Source organism: Benincasa hispida, chromosome 1 (genome assembly GCF_009727055.1).
Source record: "Benincasa hispida cultivar B227 chromosome 1, ASM972705v1, whole genome shotgun sequence".
Lineage (NCBI taxonomy): Eukaryota > Viridiplantae > Streptophyta > Magnoliopsida > Cucurbitales > Cucurbitaceae > Benincasa > Benincasa hispida.
In genome coordinates, this window is record NC_052349.1 from 8046756 (window position 1) to 8073403 (window position 26648).

Here is a 26648-nt window from a genome sequence, read left to right on the forward strand (position 1 = left end):
AAAATTACTAAACACAACCTTATTTTTTTAGTATTAAAATAGGTTTAAAAGGAATGTTTACTTGCCATTTCTCTTGTTTCCTTCTTTGTTCTCCTATGAAGCACGAACACGATACGGCTACACGATACAGATATAATTGGATACGACGATTCATCAATTTCTAAAAAACTAAGATATGGATACGTTGAAAGATACGCCATTTTTTATATATTATTTTAATATATATTTCTAAAAAACGATGATACTGATACATTGAAGTTACATTTTTCTCTTGCTTTAAAAAAATAGGTTGCTTAGTTTTAGATTGAAAAAGATTAAATGAGTTGTTTGTCTATTTTCTTTAAAAAAAGTAAACATAAAAAAAGATACATCAAATCGCCTGTCAGATACGTATCTAAGAAATATCTGGATGTATCGATATGTGATATATATCTGATATAGATTTTTTACAAGTATCTGTTTAGCTGTTCTTTCTCCTTCTTATCCATGCATGATCATGGTGAGATTTTTTACAAATAAGTCACAGCCTTAAAACTCCTCTTTCAAAATCTCTCCATCCACATCCACAAAAATAATGGATGCTTTCATTATTTTGTGGTACGCCAAAATTTGGAGGGCAGTCCGACAACTTGAATGACAAAACGACACAGACGGAAGAGAGAAGTGGTCAAGATTAAATATATATAGATGAATAATAGCCCACATTTCTACCACATAAAAAAACAAATTAGAAAAGAAAATTATTTTTAAAACATAAAAGTAACATATAATAATATTTTATTGAACTATTATTTAAGATGTATATGCATTCAATATGGAACTACGTTCATGCTGGCAAATAAAGTTTTTTCTCTCATTATATAAAGTGGGATGAGGGATTTGAGAATCAACCAAAGATAAGAAAAAGAAGGAAGAAAGCAAAGAAAATGGGAGACTCCAGTAGGTGCAGAGTGTGCGTTACAGGCGGATCAGGGTATGTGGCTTCTCTTCTCATAAAAAAACTTCTTCTAAAGGGTCACATCGTCCATGCAACTCTTCGTAACTTAGGTAACTAAAACTTCAAACTCAAAATCTTAATTAATTAATTATTGTGTGCATCTTGTTCATTCTTGATTAATTTAATTGTTGGATTGTTATTTTTAAGATGATGAATTAAAGGTGAGGGTTTTAAAGAGCCTCCCAAATGCAACCACTAATTTGCTGCTGTTTAAGGCCGACATTTATGAGCCCCATCAGTTTGAAGATGCCATCAGAGGCTGTCGCATCGTTTTCCATGTCGCTACTCCTTTACTCCGCACTCATGGATCTCAGGTTTCTTTAATTTCTTCCTTCCCATCTAAATTTATTATGAAAAAGTTTGTATTTATTTATATGTTGTTTGGTTGAGTCAACGAATCTAAACACACACCAGAAATAGATTTTGAGATTACAATTAGTGCAAAAATCAGATAAACGAAAGAAAATAAAATTTGGTGTTCGGGGTTAAAAGGAGAAAGATGTTATAATATTATATTTATTTCCACACTTTATGTTAAATTAAGTCTTCTTCTATTAGGTAGGTTGAGCTTTATTCGGAGTTTAGTTAGCTAATTTTAGTCTCGTATCAAATTATTTATACCTGTACAATTGTGCTAATTCATCAAGAAATATACATAAAAAAATAATTCACTTAGATCTTGTTCTTCAACATGGTATCAGAGCCTTGCTAGTTGGTTTTCTTCTTTTTTTCCTTGTCTTCTGTTATTTTGTTGCCATCAACCAACCCAGATCTGTTCGACTGTCGAACATGCCGTCCGTGAAGGCGCCAGATCTATCCGATCGTCGAACATGCTGTTCGTGAAGGTGACTCCTCCAACCCAGATCTGTCGCACCAGCTCCGTCCATTCATACATCACCAAGAAGAACCAAATCTGTCCATTCGTTAGTCACACCAATGAAGGCAACCCAAATCTGGCCTCTATCGCACTAAACCTGCGAACGGCTCTGTGACCCGTGAAGAACAACTCCGTGCACTAGACCCGTCCGGCCATTCATTCATCACCAGAACCGTGATGATCCACACGTGCCCATGAGCATCTCCGTTTGTTCATGAGAAATCCATGTCCTGCACGCAACCCGTGAATGGATCTGTGCATACCCATGAGAAAAAAAATCAAGCTGAGTCGTCGAGCTGAGCCCAATCAAGTCGAGCCATCGAGCCGAGAAGTGAGTCGAGCCAACCCTCATTTTTTTAGTCGAGTCGATCCTATTTTTTATATTATTATTTTTTCCCATTATCTAATCCCGTAGATTTTCCTTTCCTTTCCTCTCATTCTAAATGGAGAAAAATGATATTTTTCGTCCTATCAGTACTATCTTCAATAGCACCAACTACATTACTTGGGCATATCAAATAAAGAGCTTCTTGATTGGTCGTGAACTGTGGTAGGTTATGACAGGTGATGACGTTAAACCTGTCAAAGGAGCTTCTGAAGAAGATAATAAGTTTGTGGACAGAATAGAAGACTAGGACAACAAGAACCATCAAATAATCACTCGGACGATTTCAAACCGTGGGCCTGGCATACTACTATCAACTTCACACTACTTTAGTTCGCAAAAGTCAGGAGATCGGGCAATCTATGAATGAGTATCTCGTTATTCTTTAGCCTATTAGAACCCAATTGAACCAGGCTAAGATCAGTCTAGATCATCTATGACTTATCAAGGTCCTTATGGGGCTTTGCTCTGAGTATGAGTTTGTTCGTGTTGCCTTGTTAAATCGCAATCCTCTACCATCTCTTGATGCTGTGATTCAAGAAATTTTCTTTGAGGGGAGGCGATTTAGGTTAGCTTCCTCTCCTTCCCTAGATGTTGCTCTCAAAACCATTCACGATTTCCAACTGAGTCAATTTTCTACAAGAATTGGAAATAACATGGTCACGGGTTTTCCAGTTGCTCTACCATTGAGTGCAGGTACTGCCACAGACGGGGTCATATCCTGGACAACTGTCCTATCAAACCACCTCAGCCTCCAGGATACACCAATAAATCCAATAATTCTTCTAAGTATGGTTCTCCATCTGTCTTGACGGTTAGTACTGCCTCCGATGTGGTACCTCCCAATCCTCTGATTATCCAGATCAACGATCTTCAGGACTTGTTGAAACAAGTGCTTTCTCCCACTTCTCTTGCCCTTACCATCACACCAGGTACATCTTGGCTCCTTAATTCAACTTATTGCAATCACATGACCTTTAATATGGCCTTGTTTTCTTTCTCCACGCTTAGCCAATCCCTGCCTCTGTTATATTCTACTGATGGTAACCACATACCTATTTCACATGTTGGAACTGTTAGTACACCGGGTATTAGTATATCCACTACTTATCATGTCCCACACTTGATCTTTAATCTATGTCTCTGTTGGACAACTGTGTGACTTGGGGTTAACTGTTCTCTTTTTCTCTCATGGTTTTCAGGTTCAAGATCCGCGGACGGGTCAGATGGTTGGCAAGGTCGCAAGATAGGAAGATTATTTGAGCTCACGTCCTTTCAGCCTCCTACTCTGCTATCTGTGTCTACTGCTATTACAGATACCGACACGTATCAGTGGCACCTTCGTTTTGGTCATGCATCATTTGACAAACTTTGTAGCCTAATTTCTATTGGTACCCTAAGTAATGCCTCTCAATTTCGCTCATTTTATAGTTTACATCGCAGGTTGGCAAAACAGCCTGCTTTGTCGTTTCTTACTTCCACATCTCTATGTGATAAACCGTTTGGTCTTATTCATTCTAACATTTGGGGTCCTGCTCGTACCCCTACAATAGATGGTTATTGGTATTTTGTTTTGTTCGTTGATGACTACTCTGGCTTTACTTGGATATATTTTCTTAAGAATCGTTCATCTTTACCCTAAGTTTACATTGAATTTGCTAAAATGATTCAAACTCAGTTTTCTCAAACCATTAAAATTATTCAGACTAACAATGCCACAGAGTATAAGGACTCTCACCTGCTCTCCTTCCTAACCCAACAGGGTAATTTGTCCAATGCTCATGCCCTTATACTCCTCAACAAAATGGTCGGGCTAAAAAAAGGATCGCCATATTCGTGCACAACTTCTCTCTGCATCTTGTCCTGAAAAGTTTTAGGGAGAAGCTGCGCTCACATCTATTTATGTTATCAACTACCTTCCCTCTACTGTTCTCCATAACGTGTCTCCCTTTGAGTGATTGCATAACATTCCTCCCTCTTATTCTTTTTTCAAAGTTTTTGGTTGTGCCTATTTTGTTTTACTTCATCCCCATGAACATTCCAAACTTGAACCTCGGGCTCAGTTGTGTTGCTTCCTTGGTTACGGAATTGAACATAAAGGATTTCGGTGTTGGGATTTGATATCCAATGGGTTACGTATCTCTCACCATGTCACCTTTTGAGAACATCGTATGTTTTCTAGTATTTCTTCTTTCCATGCTTCCCTCCTTGGTACTCAATCATTCTTCATTAGTCCTACCACTAATTTATTTCCTCCGTTTGAATCTTCATCTGAGTCCCACTCCACCCACACCAGAGCATGAGTCTTCCACTCCACCCTTACCAGAGCTTGAGTCTCGGTCTTTTCCTTCTGCTGCAATTTCAAACTTACCATCTATCCCTAATACTGCTTATGATCCTATATCTGTTCATTGGTCTGGTGATGCTTTATTTTTATGAAGTGAATTATGGATGATATGCGATGGTGAAATTGCGTTGTGCACTCAAGTTTCCTCAACAAAATCCAAGTGTAAATTCTACTGAGTTTCCTGGTAAGTCTAGGGTCGAACTCAGGGACTTGAGAAAACAGGTTGCGTTGGTTGTTTTTATGAAAACTTTGCAGTAACCGGATAAATAAATAAAGTATTGGGATTGTTGTTTGCATTAATGAAAAATAAAAAAATACGGCAGAGTTTGAAAAGAGTTGATAAATGGGAAATGTGATGAGTATATGGTGAACGGGTTGAGAAAAGTTTCGGCTAACACTTCCTAGGATGCGTTCATGCTATGCGATCATGCAACATGCATACAACAGTAAACCACCTCTCGATGCGAATGCCACGACTTCTAAGGCTAACGCATGCAATATATGCGCTAAGTCTATAGGACCTACATATAAGCCTCTATTCTTATTTATGCAATGACGAAATGACACACACACACAAATAAGGTGACCATATAATATCATTCCCATCTTTAGGATGCATGCGATGTAGGTTGACAAACAGAGCTTATCTCTAAGTCCCTATCTCTTGTTTATGCAGTTCTAATCTTGCTCTCTCGAGTCCAAATTCTAACCTAGCTCTCTCGAGTCATTAGGTTATTTCTTTAGACTCTCTCTCGAGTAGCTCTAAAGGGTATTTGGAACAACATAAAACAAGAAAATCGCAAGCAATGAACTTCCTAGGTCATGTTAGCTTAGTTTTTCTGAACCCATTCGACTAGTTTAGCTACTCATGCATGCTAAGAGAGTGAACAGATGTAGAAATAGAACTTCCATTCTACAAATATAAAGATAAAGTACAAAATAATAATGCAAGTATAAAATAAAGGTCCTGGTAGCAATCTCTTGCTGCCTAGGCTTTTACACTGTTTTCTACTTGTGCTCAAAAGATAATCTCACTCTCGCGAAAGTCGGCCCACTCTCTGCTTCTCTGCCTCAAGGTTCTCTCTCGAGTTACCTTGAGCGATCTCCGGCATCACCACTCTTCTCTTGCTCTGCCTTAAAATGAAAGGAAAACTATGCACAAAAACGAGCGAACTGAAGTATGAAATTTCAAACTGCTAAATCCCTTTTCTGAAGGATGCCCTTGGTATTTATAGAGCATCCAGAGTGAAAGGCAGATTCTCTCTAATGATTGTACAGATGGGACAACTTTAATTCCTGACTGATGCGTCGAATAATTGTCACCGAAAAGCTGAATGTACTTGTGATCGTTATCGATTGTCAACTTAATTCGAATTCGACTGTCATCAGCTTTCTGTCCCATTGCGATTAATTAGCCTTTCACCCAGATGCGCCTACAATGTTGTGCTGACCAAGTTGCGGCGATCCTTCTCGAACGAATATTTGCGAACACAATCATCACAAAGCCTTGCAGTAATGTTGCGCTCGACCAATGATTTCTTATGATCGCAATTTCCGCCTTGCGTCATCGTATATTATGCACAAAAATAAAAAAATCAACTGTTCTAATGCGATGAACGCATGCGACCGCAATATTATGAAATTGATGCTTAATGGACGCAATTTAACATGTTTTATCAATGCAAGCCAACATTGTTTAAGAACTTAGCATTTGATAATGTGCATTTCTGCCCGTTATCATCTGGCTGGGTAAGAGAAACTCCACAGTATTTGTTGCTCCAGATAACTATATTTCACTTATTTTCAAGTCCAAAATACTCAACATTAATGGTCAAATTCATTTCAAGACTTAGGGAATACTATATGTTTCAAGCTTAAAAAATCTTAAATCGTTTACCTGAATGCAGCTCAATCATATAGATTAAGCTTTAAAGAACTAGACAATAATTCAATTATATAAATGATATTAAGAAGCACTAGACGATCGTGTAGATGATAGTTGTGAGGAACTAAATGATCATATAAACGATAGCTGAGGAACTAAATGATCGTATAGACGATTCAATGCGAAGCTAAGCAATCGTGTAAACGATGTAAGAAGGATTAAATGATCGTGTACACGATACTTAAGTAAAAGCTAGACGATCGTAGAGAAAGAAAGAAAGAACACAAGTATTTAAGTTGTTCAGCCAAAGGCCTATGTCCACTGTGCATATCGGGAGGGACTCTTTTTACTATTTCTTCTTTTACACTTCTTTATAGAATGAATGCCTTGTTCTCCCATTCTTCTCTTATTCGTTTTCTTTTTATACAAGCGCTCACTGTCATGAAGAAGCTCTGGTAGCTACAACAAACATAACAGAAAGAAAACGACAACGATCAACTGCTTGCAACTTCATTTCTTATCTTCGGTTCTTTCTGTAACAGTATCTATAAGATTATGTTGTTCTTTCTACTATGTCCTTAGTTGAACCGCAGTCCTATCATGAGGCTTGTATTAACACTGCTTGGCAGCAAGCTACGGATGAGGAACTTTAGGCATTAGACAAAACCCACACTTGGAAGTATGTTGATCTCCTGTTCGACAAGAAACTCATTAGATGTAAGTGGATCTATAAAACCAAGACCCGTTCTGATGGATCTGTCGAATGCTATAAGGCTCGTTTGGTGGCCAAAGGATATTCACAGGAATATGATATTGACTATGAGGAAACCTTCAGTCCAGTTGCATGAATGACATTTGTACGGAGCCTATTGGCTATAGCAGTTGCCAAGCAATGACCTCTTCTTCAAATGAATGTTAAGAATGCTTTCCTCAATGTCATACTATCTAAGGAAGTGTATATGCAGCCACCACCTGGTGTATCTTCTCCACCAAAAAAGGTCTATCTTCTTCATCGTGCATTATATGGGCTCAAATAAGCATTTCGTGCTTGGTTTGCAACCTTTAGTTCTACTGTTACCCAGCTTGGATTTTACTCCAGCACTCATGACTCTGCCACGTTTACTAGGAAAACTTCCCTGGAATTGTCATCCTCCTGTTATATGTGGATGATATGATCCGGTGATGATCCTCGGGCTATTTCAGATCTCCGACGTTATCTAGAAGAAAATTTTGAGATGAAAGATTTAGGATCGCTTAGTTACTTCCTTAGTCTTCAGGTTTCGTCATGTTTTGATGGATATTACCTATCTCAGGCAAGTATGCATCCAATCTGTTAGCTCATTCAGGTATCACTGATTCTGCAACAACATCGACACCATTGGATTCCAATGTTCGTCTGACCTCCTTTGATGGTGTTCCTCTTCAGGATCCAACATTGTATATAAAACTTGTTGGTAGCCTTATTTATTTAATAGTAACTCGTCCAAACATAACTTATGCAGTTCATATTGTCAGCCAGTTCATGTCCACTTCCCGCACTATCCACTTCACAGTTGTTCTTCATATTCTGTGTAATGTTAAAGGTACGTTGAGACATGGACTTCAATGCCCCTCTAAATCCTCTTTAGTTTTGTTTGGAGATTCTGAACGCTGATTGGACGGGCGATCCTGGGGATAGATGATCTATCACAGGTTACTGTTTTTATTTGGGCGACTCTTTCATTTCTTAGCGGAGTAACAAACAAACGGTTGTCTCTCGATCCAGCACTGAATCAGAGTATCATGGACTTGCTGATGCAACTTTAGAGGTCTTATGGTTGTGCTGGCTCTTGGCTGACATAGGGGCTCCTCAAAATTCTACCACTATTCTTCACTGTGACAATCATAGTACCATTCAGATAGTACATAATGATATTTTTCATGAACAGACAAAACACATTGAGACTGACTGCCACTTTGAGTTTGAGGGGAGATGTTAAATTCAATCTTCTTCTGTTAGGTAGGTTGAGCTTTGTTAGGAGTTTAGTTAGCAAATTTTAATCTTGTATCAAGTTATTTATACTTGTACAATTATGTTAATTCATCAAGAAATATATATACAGAAATCATTCACTTATATCTTGTTCTTCAACACTTTAAGTTAAACTTTTGAATTCAATATTGAAGTTTATTTGTTTAAATCACTATAGTGTGGCCTTTACTCTCCATTTTAATGTTAATTTATATTTAATGGGTCTTCTACAAATTTTAAATTTGAAAGTGAGGGTGCTATTAAAATATTACATTTACATTCACCTATTAATTTAAAATATTGGGTTAATTAGTGATTTAACATAAGATAGCAACGAATGTGGTTCACATTTTCCTTTCATACAAAGTTTTTCGTCTGTAAATTAATTTAACGAAAAAATCCTACAATAATTGCTTTTGAAGAAACAAACTTTAAATTTCAAAGTTAAAACGGAACTTTTAAAAGCTTGTGATGAATAATTTAAAAAAATTTTAGAGCTCATGTACTTATTATTATTGTTGTTGTTATTATTACTACTATTTAATAATCTACCCTAAAATGAATACAAATAGTTCATCGATAAAGTAGAAGCATCAGTTTCGGCAGAGGTGAAGATTGCAAAATTGTGTGTGGAATTGGGAACAGTGAGGCGGTTGATCTACACGGCCTCTGTCGTGTCAATGTCACCGATGAAAGAAGATGGGAGTGGTTTTAAGGACTACTTTAATGAAAGCTGTTGGACACCTCTTAATCTTTCCTATCCTTTTTCTAACTCACATTTAAAGGTACCAAAAACAACATTATCCCTTACATTTACATCTTTTATGGTTCCATATTCAATTCTTTATTTCTTACCCTATAAAATATATATTGGTTAAACATAGACATTTTAATTTGACAGGATTTTGATTCTATTGTAAAATCATATTTATTAATGGATCATTCTTTTTTAATATATATATATATATATATATATATATATCACTCTAGTTTTAATTTAACAAGGGAAGCAGACAAAAGAGTATAACAATATTTGCTATATACTGCATTTCTTCCTGTATGTTTGAATACTGAAATACATGAGTATTTATATCCAAAGAAAGATCTAAGAATAGGCATATCCTCCCAACAACTCTCACAATAAAAACTCAACAATTCTTATAACAAATTAACATCTCCCCTCAAACTCATGGTGGTAGAGTAGAAACCAACTTGAGTTTGCAAGATAACTGACCAAAGCGTGCAAGAGAGATTGCTTTAGTGAATATATCAGCTGGTTGTTCAGTCATAGATATGGCTTGAAGATGCAGAGTGGAGCTTTGAAGATGATGACGAACAAAGTGACAACCAGTCTCGATATACTTCGTTCGTTCATGAAACATGTCATTATGAGCAATCTGAATATCACTACGATTGTCACAATGCATAATAGTAATAGAGGCCTGGGGAGCTCCCATATTAGCTACAGGACAGCGAAGCCACAAGACTTCAGAAGTAGCATCAGCAAGTGCCTGATATTCCAACTCTGTATTAGAGCGAGATACAACAGTTTGTTTCTTACTTCGCTAGGAGATGAGAGAACACCTAAATAAAAACAGTAACTTGTGGTGGATCATCGATCAGTAGGATCACCAGCCTAGTTAGCATCAGTATACCTGGAGAGAACTAAGGAAGACTGAGAAGCGAAGCCTATGCCCTATAGTGCCCTTAACATATCGCAAAATACAAAGAACAACAGTGAAATGAATAGTGTAGGGAGCAGACATGAGCTATCTGACCACATGGACTGCATATGCAATGTTTAGACGTGTTACTATTAAATAGATGAGATTTCCAACAAGTTGCCGATACAGAGTGGGATCCTCAAGAGGAATGCCATCAAAAGAGGTTAGGCAGACATTGGAGTCTAATGGTGTTGGTGCAATAACGACATCAGTGGTACCAGAAGACATTGAAAGGTCAAACACATATTTCACCTCAGATAAATAATACCCTTCAGAAAACGATGAGACCTGAAGATCAAGGAAATAACTGAGAAAGCCTAAATCTTTCATCTCAAAGTGTTCTCCTAAATAACATTATAAATCTGCTATAATATGCGAACTATCACCAAGGATATTCATGTCATCCACATACAATAGCAGAAGAAATACGCCATGCAGAGTCTTGCAAGTAAAGAGAGCTGAGTCATGAGTACTAGAGACACATCTAAGTTGGGTGACAGTGGCATTGAAGGTTGCAAACTAGGCACAGGGTGCTTGTTTGAGTCCATATAAAGCACGACGAAGAAGACAGACTTTCTGAGATGGCGAAGCAATACTAGGCGGTCACTTCATATAAACTTCTTTAGATACAGTGCCATTCAGGAAAGTATTCTTAACATCCATTTGAAGAAAGGGCTACTGTTTGGCAGTGACTATGGCTAACAAGCTTGGAACAGAAGTCATTTGGGCAGCGGGAGCAAAGGTTTCCTCATAATCGATACCATACTTTAGAGAATACCCTTTGGCTACCAGGCGAGCCATATACCGCTCAATGGACCCATCGGAACGAGTCTTGATCTTATAAATCCACTTACACCCGATAGGCTTCTTGCCAAGAGGTAAATCAACAACATCCCAGGTGTGTGTTTTCTCCAAAGCCTGAAGTTCCTTATGCATCACTTGCTGCCAAAGAGGGTTAGTGCAGATTTCCTGATAAGAGGAAGGTTCAACTAAAGATATGGCAGTGAAAAAATAGTGATAATGTCTGAGATAATGAAAAGTTTCTCTTACCCGAGTGGATCAACGAACAAGTTCAGATTCTGATTTTGCATTGGGGTAGAAGGCAGATCCAGGAGTGCTTTGATGGAAGAAGATGAATCAAGCTCAGGAACGGCTAGGAGGGAAGAGTCAGGCAAAAATTCACCGACAGGGAAGAGATCGGTTAAGGGATCAGTAAAGAAGGGGTAAGGGCTAGTGAGGGAAGCATAAAACGAAGATATACTAGAGAATATACAATGTTCCCAAAATGTGACATGACGAGAGATGCGAAGCCTTTTAGAAATAGGATCCAATAGCGAAACCCTTTATGCTCTGTCCAATAACCAATAAAACAACATAAGCGAGCTCTGTTTCGATTTTGGTATGTTCATGAGGATGAAGAAGGACAAAACACGCACACCCAAAGACTTTAAGATGAGAATAAGAGGGAGAGGTACCATACAACTTTCAGAAGGAGATAGATTGTGAACAATCGTGGAGCGCAAGTGATTGATGACATAAACAGACATAAGTGCAGCCTCACCCCAAAACTTTTCAGGGCAAGACGTAGAGAGAAGTTGAGCACGGACAAAATCTAGGATATGACGATGTTTTCGCTCAGTTCGACCATTTTTTGGGAAGTATAAGGACATGAACATTGGACAAGAGTAACCTATGGGCATCCTTATATTCCATTGCATTATCGGTGCGAAGAGTTTTGATAGTGTGTAAAAACTGAGTGCATACCATTTTTGCAAACTCGATATAGACTTGGGATAAGGAAGAACAATGTTTCAGAAAGTAAATCCAGGTAAAACGAGAGTAGTCATCAATAAATAACACAAATTATCGAACAGGTTGATTTTCAAACGGGAGTAGTTACAAAGCCCCATATATCAGGATGAACCAGACCGAATGGAGTATCCATAGTGAGTTAGAAGTAGAAAAAGACAGAGTAGGTTGCTTTGCAAGTTTGCAATGTAAACAAATAATAGAATTTAATCGCGAAATATTACTCAAAGTACCAACAGAAATAAAATTACGAATCTTGTCAGAAGATGCATGACCAGGGCATAAGTGCCACTGAAATGTACTAGTATCAGTGACAGCGGCAGAATGAGGTAAGAGGACTAGTAGCTGAAAGATTGTGACCTCAAATAATCTTCTCACCTTACGACCCATACCAACTATCTAACCCATCCATAGATCCCAAACCTGACAACCATTAGGGAAAAGAAAATAGTAAGTCCGAGGTCACATAAGTATCAGAAAGGGTTAGAGTTGGTGTATTAATAGTACTAATTCTAGAAATGTTTTTGTGGTTACCGTTAGCATAATGAACGAAAGGAAGTAATTTGACAGGGGTGGAGGTAGATAATAGAGCAATGTTAGAGGTCATATGATTGCAACAAACCGAATTAAGGAGTCAAGATGTACTTGGTGTGACAGCAAATGCAGGTGCATTAGTAGATAATACCTATTTGAGCAAATCATGGAGATCACTGATCTGAAGGCTCGAAGGGGTGGAAGACGTCATATCAGCAGATGTTGTAGCAGCAACAAAAAATGGAATGTCAGAGTTGGTAGGATTTCTTAACTTAGTAATATATCCGGAAGAAGGGGGGAGGTGAAGCAGTCTGGTCAGACAACTGTCCAAGATGTGACCACGTTTGTGGAAATATCTACATTCAACGGTAGGACAATTAGTAAACTCAGTGAAATAGTGCAAATGAGTGGTTGCAAGAGAAACGTCTGATGATAGAGAGGAGACTAACCCAAGCTTTTTTTCTTCAAAGAGTATTTCCTAGATTGTTGCATCGAGAGATGGTAGAGGATTACGATGTAATAGGATAGCCTGGACAGATTCATATTTTAGCTGAAGCCCCATAAGAACCTTAATGGGTCACAGATGATCTGGGCTAATTTTGGCCTAATCTAACTAGGTCCAAATAGGTTGAATAATAGCTAGATACTCATTCACAAATTGTTTGTCCTCCTGATTGGTGCTGATGAGGGTAGAGTGCAACTAATAATAGTGAGCGAGAACAATGTTTGAAACCATGTAAATAAAAAATCCCACAATTCTCTAGTTGTGTTGAATGTATCAAATTAGGTATGAATGATCGGAGTGGAATTTTCACCTAACTAGGTGATTATCTGGTGATTTTTGCTATCCAAATCCTCCAATGTTTCAAATAAACTTGTTATCATCTTCAATTACACTTTAGATGGGTTGAGTGGCATCTTCAGTAACAATCCGTCACAACTTGCATCTAATCAGAAAACTCCTCATTTGTTATGCCCACGTGACGTAGTTGGTGGCATCCAACACAGTGCTGATAGGATGAAATACATCGATTTTTTCCATTAGAGGCAAAAAAAAAAAAAAAATGCACATGACAAATGGCACCCAAGGAAAATATAGCTCAAACTAAGGCTTGGCTCGTAGGTAGTTCGGCTCAGCTTGATGGCACTCGGTCAGCTCGACTAATTTTAAACTTTGGTTAGCTCGACTTGGAGACGACACGAACAGAAATCAGACCTCGAACAGAAACGGAGCAGATTGAAAATCTGCACGGATGGGCAGAATAGAGACCTGAACGGACAGTCACTACATGGATGGTTGCTACACAAATGGTCCCAAATCTAAACAATTTTTAGATCTACGCGATTTCGAGGACCAGTGAGCTTCGTGGATCTGAAATAGATGTAGATGGCGGCATTGGTGCAGTAGAGCTTCACAGAACACAACTTGGCTTGGTATTGAGTGACGGCGCTTGACAGATACACAAGCGAGTGGATGGAAGGGGAGGCACGGTCTAAAGTTGGATTAGAAGTTTGATACCATATAATAATATTTGGTATATTACTGCATTTTTTTTTGTCTGGCTCACTTCATCTCCATAGTTTGGCGTGGCTCCCTTCATCACCATAGTATGGCGTGGCTCGCTTTATCTCCATAGTAAGCTACGACTTCGCTTCACCTTCACAAGTCAAAGTGCGGCTTCGCTTCACCTTTACAACTCAAGGTGCGACTTTGCTTCACCTTCACAAGTCAAGGCGCGGCTTCACTTCACCTTCACAAGTCAAGGTACGATTTCCTTCACCTTCACAAGTCAAGGCGTGGCTTCGCTTTAACATCACAAGTAAAGGCGCGACTTTGCTTATCTCCACAAGTCNATTCAAGTACGACTTCGCTTCATCTCTAAAATTCAAGTGCGGTTTCGCTTCATCTCCAAAATTCAAATGCGGCTTCGCTTGGAAGAAAAAAAAAGAAAAATAAAAAAAACGAAAAAAAAAAAAAAAAAAGAAAGAAAAAGAAAAAAAAAAAAAAAAAAAGAAAAAAAAGTGAAAAAAAAGAAATAAAAAAAGAGTAAAAAAAAATAATAAAGAAAACATTGGAAGAAGAAAAGAAAAAAGAGAGAAAGGAAAGTGAAGAAAAAAAAAATAGAATGAAGATAATGAAGGAGTTTAAGGTTCTATCCTAATTTCAAATTAAAAAAATTAAATTAAACAAATTCCCAATCTAATTTGATTTTATTAGATTTTGTCATTAAATTTATGTTTAATTAAGATTTGGACATATTCTAAATTTTATTCAATCAAATTTAAATTGTGGAAAATCACAAATTAAAATTTGGCCATGTTCCAAATTTTATTCGAAATCAAATTGTTTAACATTGAGATTAAATTGTAAATAGAATCTCAAATTAAGGGCATATTCCAAATTTTATCCCAAATCTAAATCATTATATCACCAAACTTTTATCCTCAAGCCAAATTTTTTAGGATAAAATCTCAAATTAAAATTTGGGCATCTTCCAAATTTTATATTAGTTGTGGGAAAGATCTAAAATTCATCCCAAATTAAAATTTGACCATATTCCAAATTCAAGTATCTATTGAGTTTTTATCTTCAATCAAAATAAATTGCGGATAAGAAAAAAAAATTTCAAATGATCTTTTATTAAAATTTGGGCATATCCCAAATTTTATCTTAAATCCAAATCAAATTAAATTGGGATAAAGCTCAAAATTTTTCGTAAATTTGGCGATATTCCAAATTTTATCTCAAATTCAAGTTAAACTTATGTACTGAATTCATAGTTTGATTGACACATCAATTGAGGCAAATTCAAGAACAAATATATTTGGATTTTGATTCCAACATTATATTTTTCGAGATTCATCCCCCCATATATGTGCATAAATCTGGAAAGGGTACATTTGTTGAATGAGAAATTTTGGACGAATCACAAGTTGCCACGTCATTTACTAAATTAATAACGAAATTCCAAATAATTAAATTTGGGCTCAATTAGGAGTGACATATGTCCTAAATTGAAGTTGAAGATAAATTTCAATGATGCAACGTGGTTTTGTCATGACCGTTGAATCAGATAAGATTAATTTAGCCTAATTTGATATTATTATTTGGGTCAAAGTCCAACTAAGCCCAAAAATAGGCTGAATTTGACCAAAATATCAAATAGGCATAAATCGATTAATTGAGCCCAAAGCCCGGACCCATGGACCAACCAAGCCCAAATCCAACTAATTGGGCTCAAAGGCCAGACCTATGGATCAACTGGCCCAAGCCCATCTGTGAACTCTATAAATAGAGAAACTCTCCTTATTTGGAGGGGTCAACAATTTTATACTCCAGAAAGATTATAGAGAATTCTCTACAATCAAAGGACTCCTTGACTCTTGAAGCTAACCAGGCCTGAAGACTGAAGTCATCTGAAGACTAAAATCCTTTGAAGATGCAAGCATTCTGAGGACTGAAGTCATTTGATGATACCAGCATTTTGACCATGTTTGAAGACTGAAGTCCTTTGAAGATACAAGCAATTCTGCATTCAAAGAGCCTAGGGAGAATTCATCAATAAGAAGAAGACTCCCAAGACTCCTGAAGCTACACTCCTAGAAGACAGAAGACCCTTGAAGACAAAAATACTCTTCGAAGACTTCTACTTCAAGAACATTCGGTGCTTTTCTTCTTCAAGTCAAGCACATCCACGCAACCGAAAGAGAATCAGAGGATAAAGTACTAGAGATTGAATCACATCGTATCAAATCAACCTCAACATTGTCACCAACTTAAGTTTAACTCCACGAGCCCATGCGTTGATGCCAGCGCCTATGTCTCGAGCTCCCGAGCGAGCCCATGCATCGATGCCAAGTTGCCATGCTAAGTGATGCGTCGATGCCAAGCTGCTGGCCAAGCGCCCATGCAATGCAACCCATGTGAGCCATGCGTTGATGCTAAGCTAATGCTTGGAGCCGTGCGACCTTACGATGCATTGGAGGTTGGTGATGGCTTGCACGAGGGATGTGTTAGACATAGGCCATGCGATAGACTAGGTTGGACGCATGGTGTTGGCTCTTGTGATGGTTAAGGGTTTCGATGGTGCTATGTTGGAAATTAAGAGAAACTAAGGGTTGCTATGTATTGAGGACCTACTATGCGTTCTTAAGTACACTATGTGTTAACATTCGAAGCTAGTTGTATGCATTGAGAATCACCCTAGTGGACGTATATTGAAGGGAATGAACGCATAAGAAGGTTGAGCTCACATGGAAGACGTCATCCTAACATGTGACTTGTTGAGAAGAAATCTTTAGCCTTAAGGATTTGAGGTGGAGGCATGAGGAGACACGCAAAAATTGGTCTCATATGTTGGCAATGTGGGAGAATGACACTTAGATTGCATTGGTCAAAAGTTGTGTTCGTAGTGTAAGGAAGAAACACTTGGAGAAGGAGGTGTCGACCTTGGAGAGCCTTTAGACGCCTATAAATAGGGCTAAGGACTTAAGATGAGAACTCAGTTCTCTTCAAAGGACATAAAGAAGAGTGTATTAGGAGGAGACTATGTGTTGATTGTAAGACCATGCGTTGGTCTAGAGATTCCAAGAAGGGAGATGCTGTCAGACAGAAAGGTTAGAAAGTAGCATCAACTTGGGAAGAGAAGTTCTCCCAGAATACTCATGCTTTTGATGTGATTCCAAATCCATCTGAAATCTAAAAGAGTCTAGTTTTCATGGTGGGGCTGCCGGAGAAGAAGCTCCAAGGAATCGGGCTGTGACAAGGAGGAAAAGGTCGAGGGGTCAAGCTGTCGGGTAAGCTGGGCCAGTCTTGATTTTTTTATATTTTCGGCCAATTCACGAGGAATTATGAGTTAAGATTTTGCGGTAAGTTTCCTGAGATATTTTAGAGCATATTATTATAAGGAAGTAGCTCGAGATAAAGCATAGAACTATGAGTAGTTTGAGCTTTAAGTTGAATCTGGAATTTAGGGTTCAAAAGAGGAGCTCGAGAAAACCAAAGAACTTCTAGAGAGAAAAGTTCCTAAACGATCAAGGTGAGTGGTACTTTCCTTTAAGTCTTAAAGCATATCTTTTAGTGTAAATTGTATATGCTTAGGTTATGAATGAGTATCTAGCATGAGAATTAGATTATGTGATTGAGATGGTCAGAGGGTCAATAGACCTAGTGCCTGAGCCCGTAAGCAAAACCTTACAGGATGGTCAAGGGACACGAGAAGTCTAGTTCCTTATCACGTGGGAGGATCCTTGTATGGGATAGTCAGAGGGCCGACGGGCTTAGCTTTTGAGCCCATGAGCGGGGAGCTATGTGCACATAGGAGACAAAGGAAACATAAAGTGTAAGCATTGTATTTACTATCTACCGTATGTGTAGATAGACAGTAAGCTCATTCTAGTTAGTTATCAGTTTAGCTATCTACCGTGCACGTAGCTAGAGTTGAGACCAGACTCATTCGAGGCGGAGGTTTGAATGTAACCTCATATCTTATTATTTATGAGTTGAAATAGACTCTAGAAATTACTTACCACTCACTGAGCTTTGTAAAGCTCATTCTATTATTTCATATTTTTCTTCCCAGGTAGCAATAGGTGAGGAGTTCTAGGGTGCTGCTAAGGTCAAGGTCTGCCACATGCCACAGTTACACTTCCGAAGGGTTTTACAGTTGTTGTTGTAAACTTTGTATTTAAATCTTGGAGTTGTATAAACGTTATGTCGTTGTAATAAAATGGGCCTACTTAATCAGTTGTTGTTTGCTTCCTTGACTTAATCAGTTGGTAGTTGAGTTTATACATTGGTATCAGAGTTATTTCCGCAAGAGTTATTAGGCAGTAAGTGCCAACAAAAGGGTTGATAACTGCTGCAGTCACGCCTTTTCTTATGCTGAGAGGATAGTTTGGGGCGGGGTGTGACATTGGACGAATCACAAGTTGCCACGCCATTTACTAAATTAATGACAAAATTCTAAATCATTAAATTTGGGCTCAATTAGAAGTTGACATATGTTCTGAATTGAAGTTGAAGACAAATTTCGATGACGCAACATCGTTTTATCATGACCGTTGAATCAGATAAGATTAATTTGGCCAAATTTGATATTATTATTTGGGTCAAAGTCCAACTATGCCAAAAAATAGGCTGAATTTGACCCAAATGTCAAATCAGGCCTAAATTCGATTAATTAGGCCAAAAGGCCAGACCCATGGACCAACCAAGCCCAAGTTCAACTACTTGGGCCCAAAGGCCAGACCCATGAATCAACCAAGCCAAGCCTACCTGTGAAATCTATAGATAGAGAAGCTCTCCTCAATTGGAGGGGTCAGCAATTCTATACTCCAGAAAGATTATAGAGAATTCTCTACAATTAGAAGACTCCTTGACTCCTGAAATTGACCACGCCTAAAGACTGAAGTCCTTCGAAGATACAATCATTTTGAAGACCGAAGTCCTTTGAAGATGCAAGCATTCTGAAGACTGAAGTCATTTGAAGATACAAGCATTTTGACCATGCTTGAAGACTGAAGTCCTTTGAAGATACAAGCATTTTGAAGACTGAAGTCCTTTGAAGATACAATCATTCTACATTTAGAGAGCTAAAAGAGAATTCATCAACAAGCAGAAGACTCCTAAGACCCCTGAAGTTGCACTCCTAGAAGACAGAAGACCCTTGAAGACACAAACACTCTTCTAAGACTTCTACTTCAACAATGTTCTGTGCTTTTCTTCTTCAAGTCAAACACATCCACCCAACAGAGAGAGTTTCAGAGGATAAAGTACTAGAGATCGAATCACATCACATCAAATCAACCTCAACATCAACATCAACACCAACTCGAGTTTAACTCCACGAAACAAGTTTCTTCGGAAGCCTCGTGTGGACACTAATCCTCCAAGAAGATCAACAAGCCCAAAGGCCGATCGTCCAAGAAGATCAACAAGCCCAAAAACTGATTGTCCAAGAAAATCATCAAGCCCGAAAGTCAATTATCCAAGCATGAAGATCAATATGCCCAAATGGCAATCATCCAAGAAGATCAATAAGCCTAAAGGCCGATCATCCAAGAAGATCAACAAGCCCGAAGGCCGATCATCCAAGAAGATCAACAAGCCCGAAGGCCGATCATCCAAGAAGATCAACAAGCCCAAAGGCCGATCACCCAAGGAGATCAACAAACCCAAAGGTCGATCACCCAAGAAGATTAACAAGCCCAAAATTCGATCATTCATGAAGATCAACCAGCTTAGAGATTATAATTTACCTTGACTGATTTCTAGGTTTCTCTTTAAACCCTTACTCTACCACACATCCCTTTGGTTTTACTAAACTCAACCCTCAAGTTTTCTAGAACTTTATGCCTTAATATCAACTAGTATCAATAACCCTTCAACTTTCCCAGAACTTATACTTTGATACTAAGCTGGTATAAATTAATCCTTCAATTGTCCCAGAAACTTATGCTCTGATACCAAGTTGTCACACCCCGCCCCAGAGTACCCTTTGAGCCTGGGAAAGGGTGTGACTGCGGCTGTTATCAACCCTTTCGTTGACACTTACTGCCTAATAACTCTTGCGGAAATAACTATGATACCAATAAACAAATTCAACAATCAACTAATTAAGTAGGCCCATTTTATTACAACAATGTAACATTTATATAACTCCAAAACTTAATAACAAAGTTTACAAGAACAACTGTAAAACCCTCCGTAAGTGTAATTGTGGCACGTGGCAGACCTTGTCCTTAGTAGCACCCTGGAACTCCTCACCTTTCCGCTACCTGGGAAGAAAAAGAAAAACATTTGGAAAGCATGAGCTATAATGCCCAGTGAGTTACCAGAAAACTGAATTTTATCAAAAGAACTACCCCACACTTGGATACTTTTGCTCAGATACCTTCTCAACTGTGTCCTTCAGTATCGAGCTACTCAGATACCTTCTCAAATGTCCTTCGGTATCAAGTTTCAAGTAAAACTAGTCATACAATGACTTTCTTTAATAAAACTTAGAAAATATGTCTTTATCTGAAATATCTTTCTTTAGCACATGGTTTCTTAGAATATTTTAAATATTTTAGTCACTCACCTTGATCGTTTAGGAACCTTTCTCTCTAGAAGTTTCTTTGTCACCTCGGGCTCCCTTTTGAACCCTAAAATCTAGATTCAAATTAAAGCTCAGATTACTTATAGTTATATACTTTATCTAGAGATACTTTCTTCTACAAATATTCTCTAAAATGTCTTAGAAATCTTACCCTAAAAGCTTAACTCATAACTTCTCGTGGTTTGACCGGAATCATCAAAATATCAAGACTGGCCCAGCTTACCTAACAGCACGACCCTTTTATCTTTTCCTCATTCTTCAGCCCGATTCCTTGGAGATTCTTTTTCGGAAGCTCCACCTAAAAACTAGACTCTCATAGCTTTTATATGGCTTTAGAATCACTCCAAACAAATGGGTAAATTGGGAGAACTCCTCGTTCTAATTTGATGCTGTTTTCAGGACTTCACTGTCCAATACGTCCTCTTTGAAGCTCTATGATCACCGTATGGATTTTGCTCTCAATGCAAGGTTTACTAAACTTTCCCACTCTTTTTACTGTCTTTTTAAATTGCGATCTAAAAATGAAGTCTTTGGTCCGATTTATAGGCGTTCAAACCTTCTCTAAATTCGACATCTTCTACTTGGCTGCATGTCCAAGTGTTTCTCCCTCATACTACGAACACATCTTTTTTATCAACAAAATCTAAGTGTCTTTCTCCTATGTAGCCAACGCATGAGCTTCAAATTGCATGTCCTCTGATGCAACCACCTAAAATGCTTAAGGCTTAAGGCTTCCTCCCAAGAAAACACATGGTTTGATGACTTTTTTAGGTGATCTCATCCTTTATATGCGTCCAACTCTTGGACGTTTAATGCATAGTCCACTACTCAACGCATAGAAACCCAACTTAGCCATCGCAAGAGCCAGCCATCACCAACGCATAGGATGGCCACTTATCCTCAACGCATGGCTCACTAGGTATTACCACAAGGCTTACTGGCATGGGCGCATGGCGCTTGGCATAGGCGCTAGCCGCTCAACGCATGGGGGTGCTGCATAGGCACTGGCCATCGCTCAACGCATGGCGTACTGCATAGGCGCTAGCCATCGCTCGTAGGCTTGCTCGGCCGCATGGGTGCATGGCAAGACGTTCGATGAATGGCAAGGGTGTTTGATGCATGGCCACTCAGCAGGGCGCTTCGACGCATGGCAAGGGTGTTTGATGCATGGCCACTCAGCAGGGCGCTTCGACGCATGGATGCTTCCATCAACGCATCGTTTGGCACGGCAGCTTGACAGCGCTTGGCCTGCTTGACGCATGGCTGGGTGTTTGGACGAGGCACTTCGACACATGGCTGGGCAGTTTGGCCGAGCCTGCTCGATGCATGGTTGGGCATTTAACTGAGCCTGCTCAACGTATGGGCGTTCGCATCAATGCATGCCACCCTCCAGCGCATGCCTTGCCTACGTCCTCGCCTACCCTTGCGTCTGTATGCCTTCTGCACAGCCGACCCTCGTGCCATCCNGCCTACCCTTGCGTCTGTATGCCTTCTGCACAGCCGACCCTCGTGCCATCCCAACCTTCCAACGCATCACTCTCAACTTTCTTTCTTCAGCCGTATGGATGCATACCACCCTTCCAATGCATCCATCATCCAACGCATCCAATGCATCCAACACATCCAACGCATCCAACGCATGCAACGTATCCATCATCCAACGCATCCAACACATCCAACACATCCAACACATCCATCATCCAACGCATCCAACGCATCCAACAAGTATATGCGTTGGTCTAACCTCTAAGGCATGCGTCACTCTTGACCCTACTTCAACTTTTCCCTTTGCCCAAGTAATCTCTCCAAGATCTTATGACCAACACATAGCAATGTCTAGTCCAACACTTAGCCAATTTTTCATCAATTAAAGCTTAACTCAAAACTACTCAAGGAAAATCTATTCAACTTCTAGAAATTTCCTTATCTTCAACATAGATTTTAACTTTCACTTAGTTAATTTCCTTAACCACCTGCTTAAGTAGGAAAAATGGAAATCCGGGTTTCACAACCATAGTAAATCATTTCATCACAATAATATCATACTTTCACATATATACACAATTTTAAAATTAACTTAGTTAGGGTGTCTAGTTCGAGGGCGAACAAGTAGTAAACCACTTACTGGAATTAAATTCAAATAGCTAGACTTTAACTTTGTAAAATCTTGAATCATGAATAAATCAAAAAACATACCCCGGAATTGAATCCAACATTTAGAGCACAATTCCAATCACAACTTAACTCGAATGTCTTCAAACAACTTACCCAACACGTAGTTTGATCCAAAATCACCTCGAAGCTTCAAAATCAACACGATCCAACAATTATATCACAAAAATCAACCTTTAACTCTAATGAACAACAACTTTAGACCTTCTAATCCAACCTCCAAAAATCTCAATTAAAAAAAATATATATTTGAGCCGAAACTTAGTGGGTATCCGAAAATTCTCAACAATGACCCCAAACCTTACATAAAAAGGACGCCGCACAATTTTAATAACGTCGAAAATCACTTTGAGATGTAAAACCCAATTTCAACATCAAACAATATGGATAAGCCAAAACTTAAACCAAAATTTGATGGGTATCCAAGATCTTCCAAGAAAACTCATAAAACACTAAACAACTTACACAAAATATCAATTTAAGTGACAATGGCACTAGCGGCGGTGACAATGGCAACCATAAACAGGTGGCAGGCATTGTTGTCGAACGGTGCAAATTGTTTAGGCTAGCAATTGGTAGTGAGGGTCTTGCATGAGGAGGGTTTGTGAGAGTGGGAAAGAAGGGGGGTTTCTAGTTCTATAGATTCTATTAAGTAGCGATTATGGACAAACTAGAACTCAAAACAACGATTCAACCATTCACCTATATGTCCGAACAAACTGATTAAATTTCAGCGATCCAACGGTTCAAACTCCGACAATTGACAATTTTGTTGAAGCTGTCGCTGAAAAACCAAACTATTATTTTTTTTTCTCTGATTTTCTTCCTCTTCACTCTCCTTTAATTTCAAATATCCAAATTCTTTCATTTTTTTTTCAAATTTTAAAAAGATAAATCAAATATTTTATCACAATATCTCCAAAATCTCCAAATATTCTACTAAATTAATAAATCAATTAACTTCTCAAATTATTTTAATATTTAAGCTCCAAAAACCAAAATTAAAGGCATAAAATCTACCAAATAAATCCATCAATTTGATACAAATTAAATCATTTCAAACATTTAAATCAATTTAAAACCGTATAAAATTAATTATCTCTATCAATTGCTTTAAGTTGGCTAAAAAATCTAAAAACTAAAGGAAATTAAAGTCCAATAATTTAAGATAATTAAACTCAATTTATACGGAACTTAGAATGTTACGGACTTCATAACTCTAACCTATTAACTTCAATTAGAAAATTTTTAAAATTTAAAGACTGTGTTAAAGACAAAACAAAAATTATTGAAAGTTCACATACTAAACTATTTAACATTTATGTTTACAGGCATACGTAGATTCAAAGACGTTAACAGAGAAAGAGTTGCTTAAATTTGGTGAGAGCAAGGAATCGGAGGGGTTGGAAGTGGTTACGTTGGTGTGTGGCCTAATCTCCGGCGAGTCTCCTCATCGGCCTTCTCCAGCCTTAACCACCATTATCACATTCTCTCAGTTTATCGATGAAAGTGAACCCTTCAAACTCCTCAGATATCTGGAAGAGTTGGATGGTAAAGTCCCACTAGTCCACATTGATGATGTTTGTGATGCACACATTTTCTGTATGGAACAATCTTCAATCCATGGCAGATTCCTGTGTGCAACTTCTTTCTTGTCTTCTTCAGATATTGCCAATTGCTACCGTCTTCACCATCCTCAATTGCAACAAAAACACGGGTAATTAAAGTTCCGTTTGTTAATTATTTAGGTCTTACTTGGTAACTTTTTTGTTTTTTGTTTTGAAAATTAAGTTTATAGACACTATTTTCGCCTCTAAATTTCTTATTTTGTTATTACTTTTTATCAATGGTTTAAAAAACCAACCCAAAACTTGAATACTAAAAAAATTAGCTTTTAAAAAATTTGTTTTTGTTTTTGGATTTGGCTAAGAACTCAATCATTGTACTTGAGAAAAATGCAAATCATTGTATGAAATAGATAAGAAATAGGCTTAATTTTCAAAAATAAAAAACAAAAAACAAAATGATTATCAAACGAGACCTTAGCTTTTTATTTTTAATTTTTGAAAATCAAGCTTATAAACATCCCTTCCACTTCTAAATTTCCATTATTTTAAAAAACTAGGCTAAGTTTTGAAAACTAGAAAGAGTAAGTTTTCGTTTTTAGATTTTGTCTTAGTTTTCGTTTTTAGATTTTGTCTTAGAATACAACATTTTTACTTTAGAAAAATAAAAAACTATTATAAGAAATTTAGAGGAAATTTCTAAGAATGAGGTATATGAGGGGTTCTAAAAATGTGTCAACCTAGTTGATATTTCAGTGCATCTATTGATCCCTCGGATCTTTTGTATCTTTCTAAACAAGAAATTTAGAAAAAATAGATTTAATTTTCAAAAACCAAAAACAAAAAGTTGAGGTTACTCTTGGTAACTTTTTGGTTTTTGAAAATTGAACTTATTTTTCCTTTCCATATTTTCTTAAATAAAAAAGTTGAATTCTTAATTAAATTTCAGAAACAAAAACGAATTTTGGAAACTATTTTTTTTTTTTTTAGTTTTCAAAATTTATACCTGGTTTTTGAAAACATGAGTAACAAGTAGATAATAAACAAAGAAGTTTAGAGATGAAATGAATATTTTTATAGGTTTAATTTTTAAAAACTAAAAATAAAAAACCAAATTGTTATCCAATTGATTTAACCTTTTTATTTGCTTGAACAATTGTTAATGAAAATGATGATGGATATGTTTGTACTGAATGAAATATGGTTTTTGCAGGGAATGTGATGAGGTGGCCAATAGGAACATCAGAATGAACCCCAATAAGCTGATTGAGAAAGGTTTCAAATATAAATATGATGTTGATATGATACTTGAGGAAGCTTTCCATTGCTGCAAGAAGCAATTTTTAGATTAATTGTCTACAATGTGATTGCTTTATAATAATTGTTAGAGAACTATTTTGTTTTTAATGATTTTATTGGATGCATCCAATGTTGAAAATGTATTATTATATCCCAAATTTTGATAGTCGACCTATCACAACTCTTATCAAATAATTTATTCTGTTTCAAATAATTAATTTTCTCGAAGAAAATATGAAAGAGATCAACATCTTGTGAATAATAGAGTATTAAAACATGCATACATTATATTGGAGAAAAATAATCAAAAGACCTTTATGATTTGAATTTATAGCTATTGGGCCTGCACACTTGATATTCTAAATTATAAAAGCCCAAATGATGAAATGTTGGCCCTTTTTGCTGATCTAAATCGTGATTCACCAAGTTGTTTTTCCCCAAATTAAATTGGTAAGTAGAAAACTTGGTCTTACTTGCTCCACGATCTTCCAGCTGATGTGCAACATGTAGAATGATCCGCTATCTTCTGATGGAAGAAAAATGCTTTCTGTTTTTTATGGAAAATTTTCAGAACAATTAATTTCTTTCTCTCTCACGTTCTCTCTATCGTTTTGCAAAAAACTTTTGCTAACCCTTTTTCTCTCTAATTATTTCGAGTGATTGCCGAGAGAATGAAGAAGAAGAACATGCAATCTTGTAATGAGAAAGAAGAGGAAGAGATCTACACGATGATATACGTGGTTCGGCAAAATATTGCCTACATCTACGGGAAGGAGAAGAATTTTATTTAAGAGCTAAGTCACATTTTTCTTTACAGACCTTGTAGCTTTCTTGTAAACTTTTGTAAGATTTTTTTTTACAAATTGTAAATGATGCATATTTAGATACAAGTAGTTACATAACAAACTGTAAAGAAAAATGTAAAAGGCTGTTGAATATTC

General features: G+C 37.5%; 1 protein-coding gene across 1 annotated transcript; it reads left to right on the forward strand.

Annotated features, from left to right (window-relative positions):
• Nucleotides 1-798: 798 nt before the first annotated feature.
• LOC120084507 (putative anthocyanidin reductase) lies at nucleotides 799-25920 on the forward strand. Its single transcript, XM_039040304.1, has 5 exons — nucleotides 799-1047; nucleotides 1145-1311; nucleotides 9075-9287; nucleotides 24175-24560; nucleotides 25622-25920. Exons 1-5 carry the CDS (start codon nucleotides 927-929, stop codon nucleotides 25758-25760), a joined length of 1026 nt encoding a protein of 341 aa, XP_038896232.1. The 5' UTR covers nucleotides 799-926; the 3' UTR covers nucleotides 25761-25920.
• The last annotated feature ends 728 nt before the right edge of the window (nucleotides 25921-26648 follow it).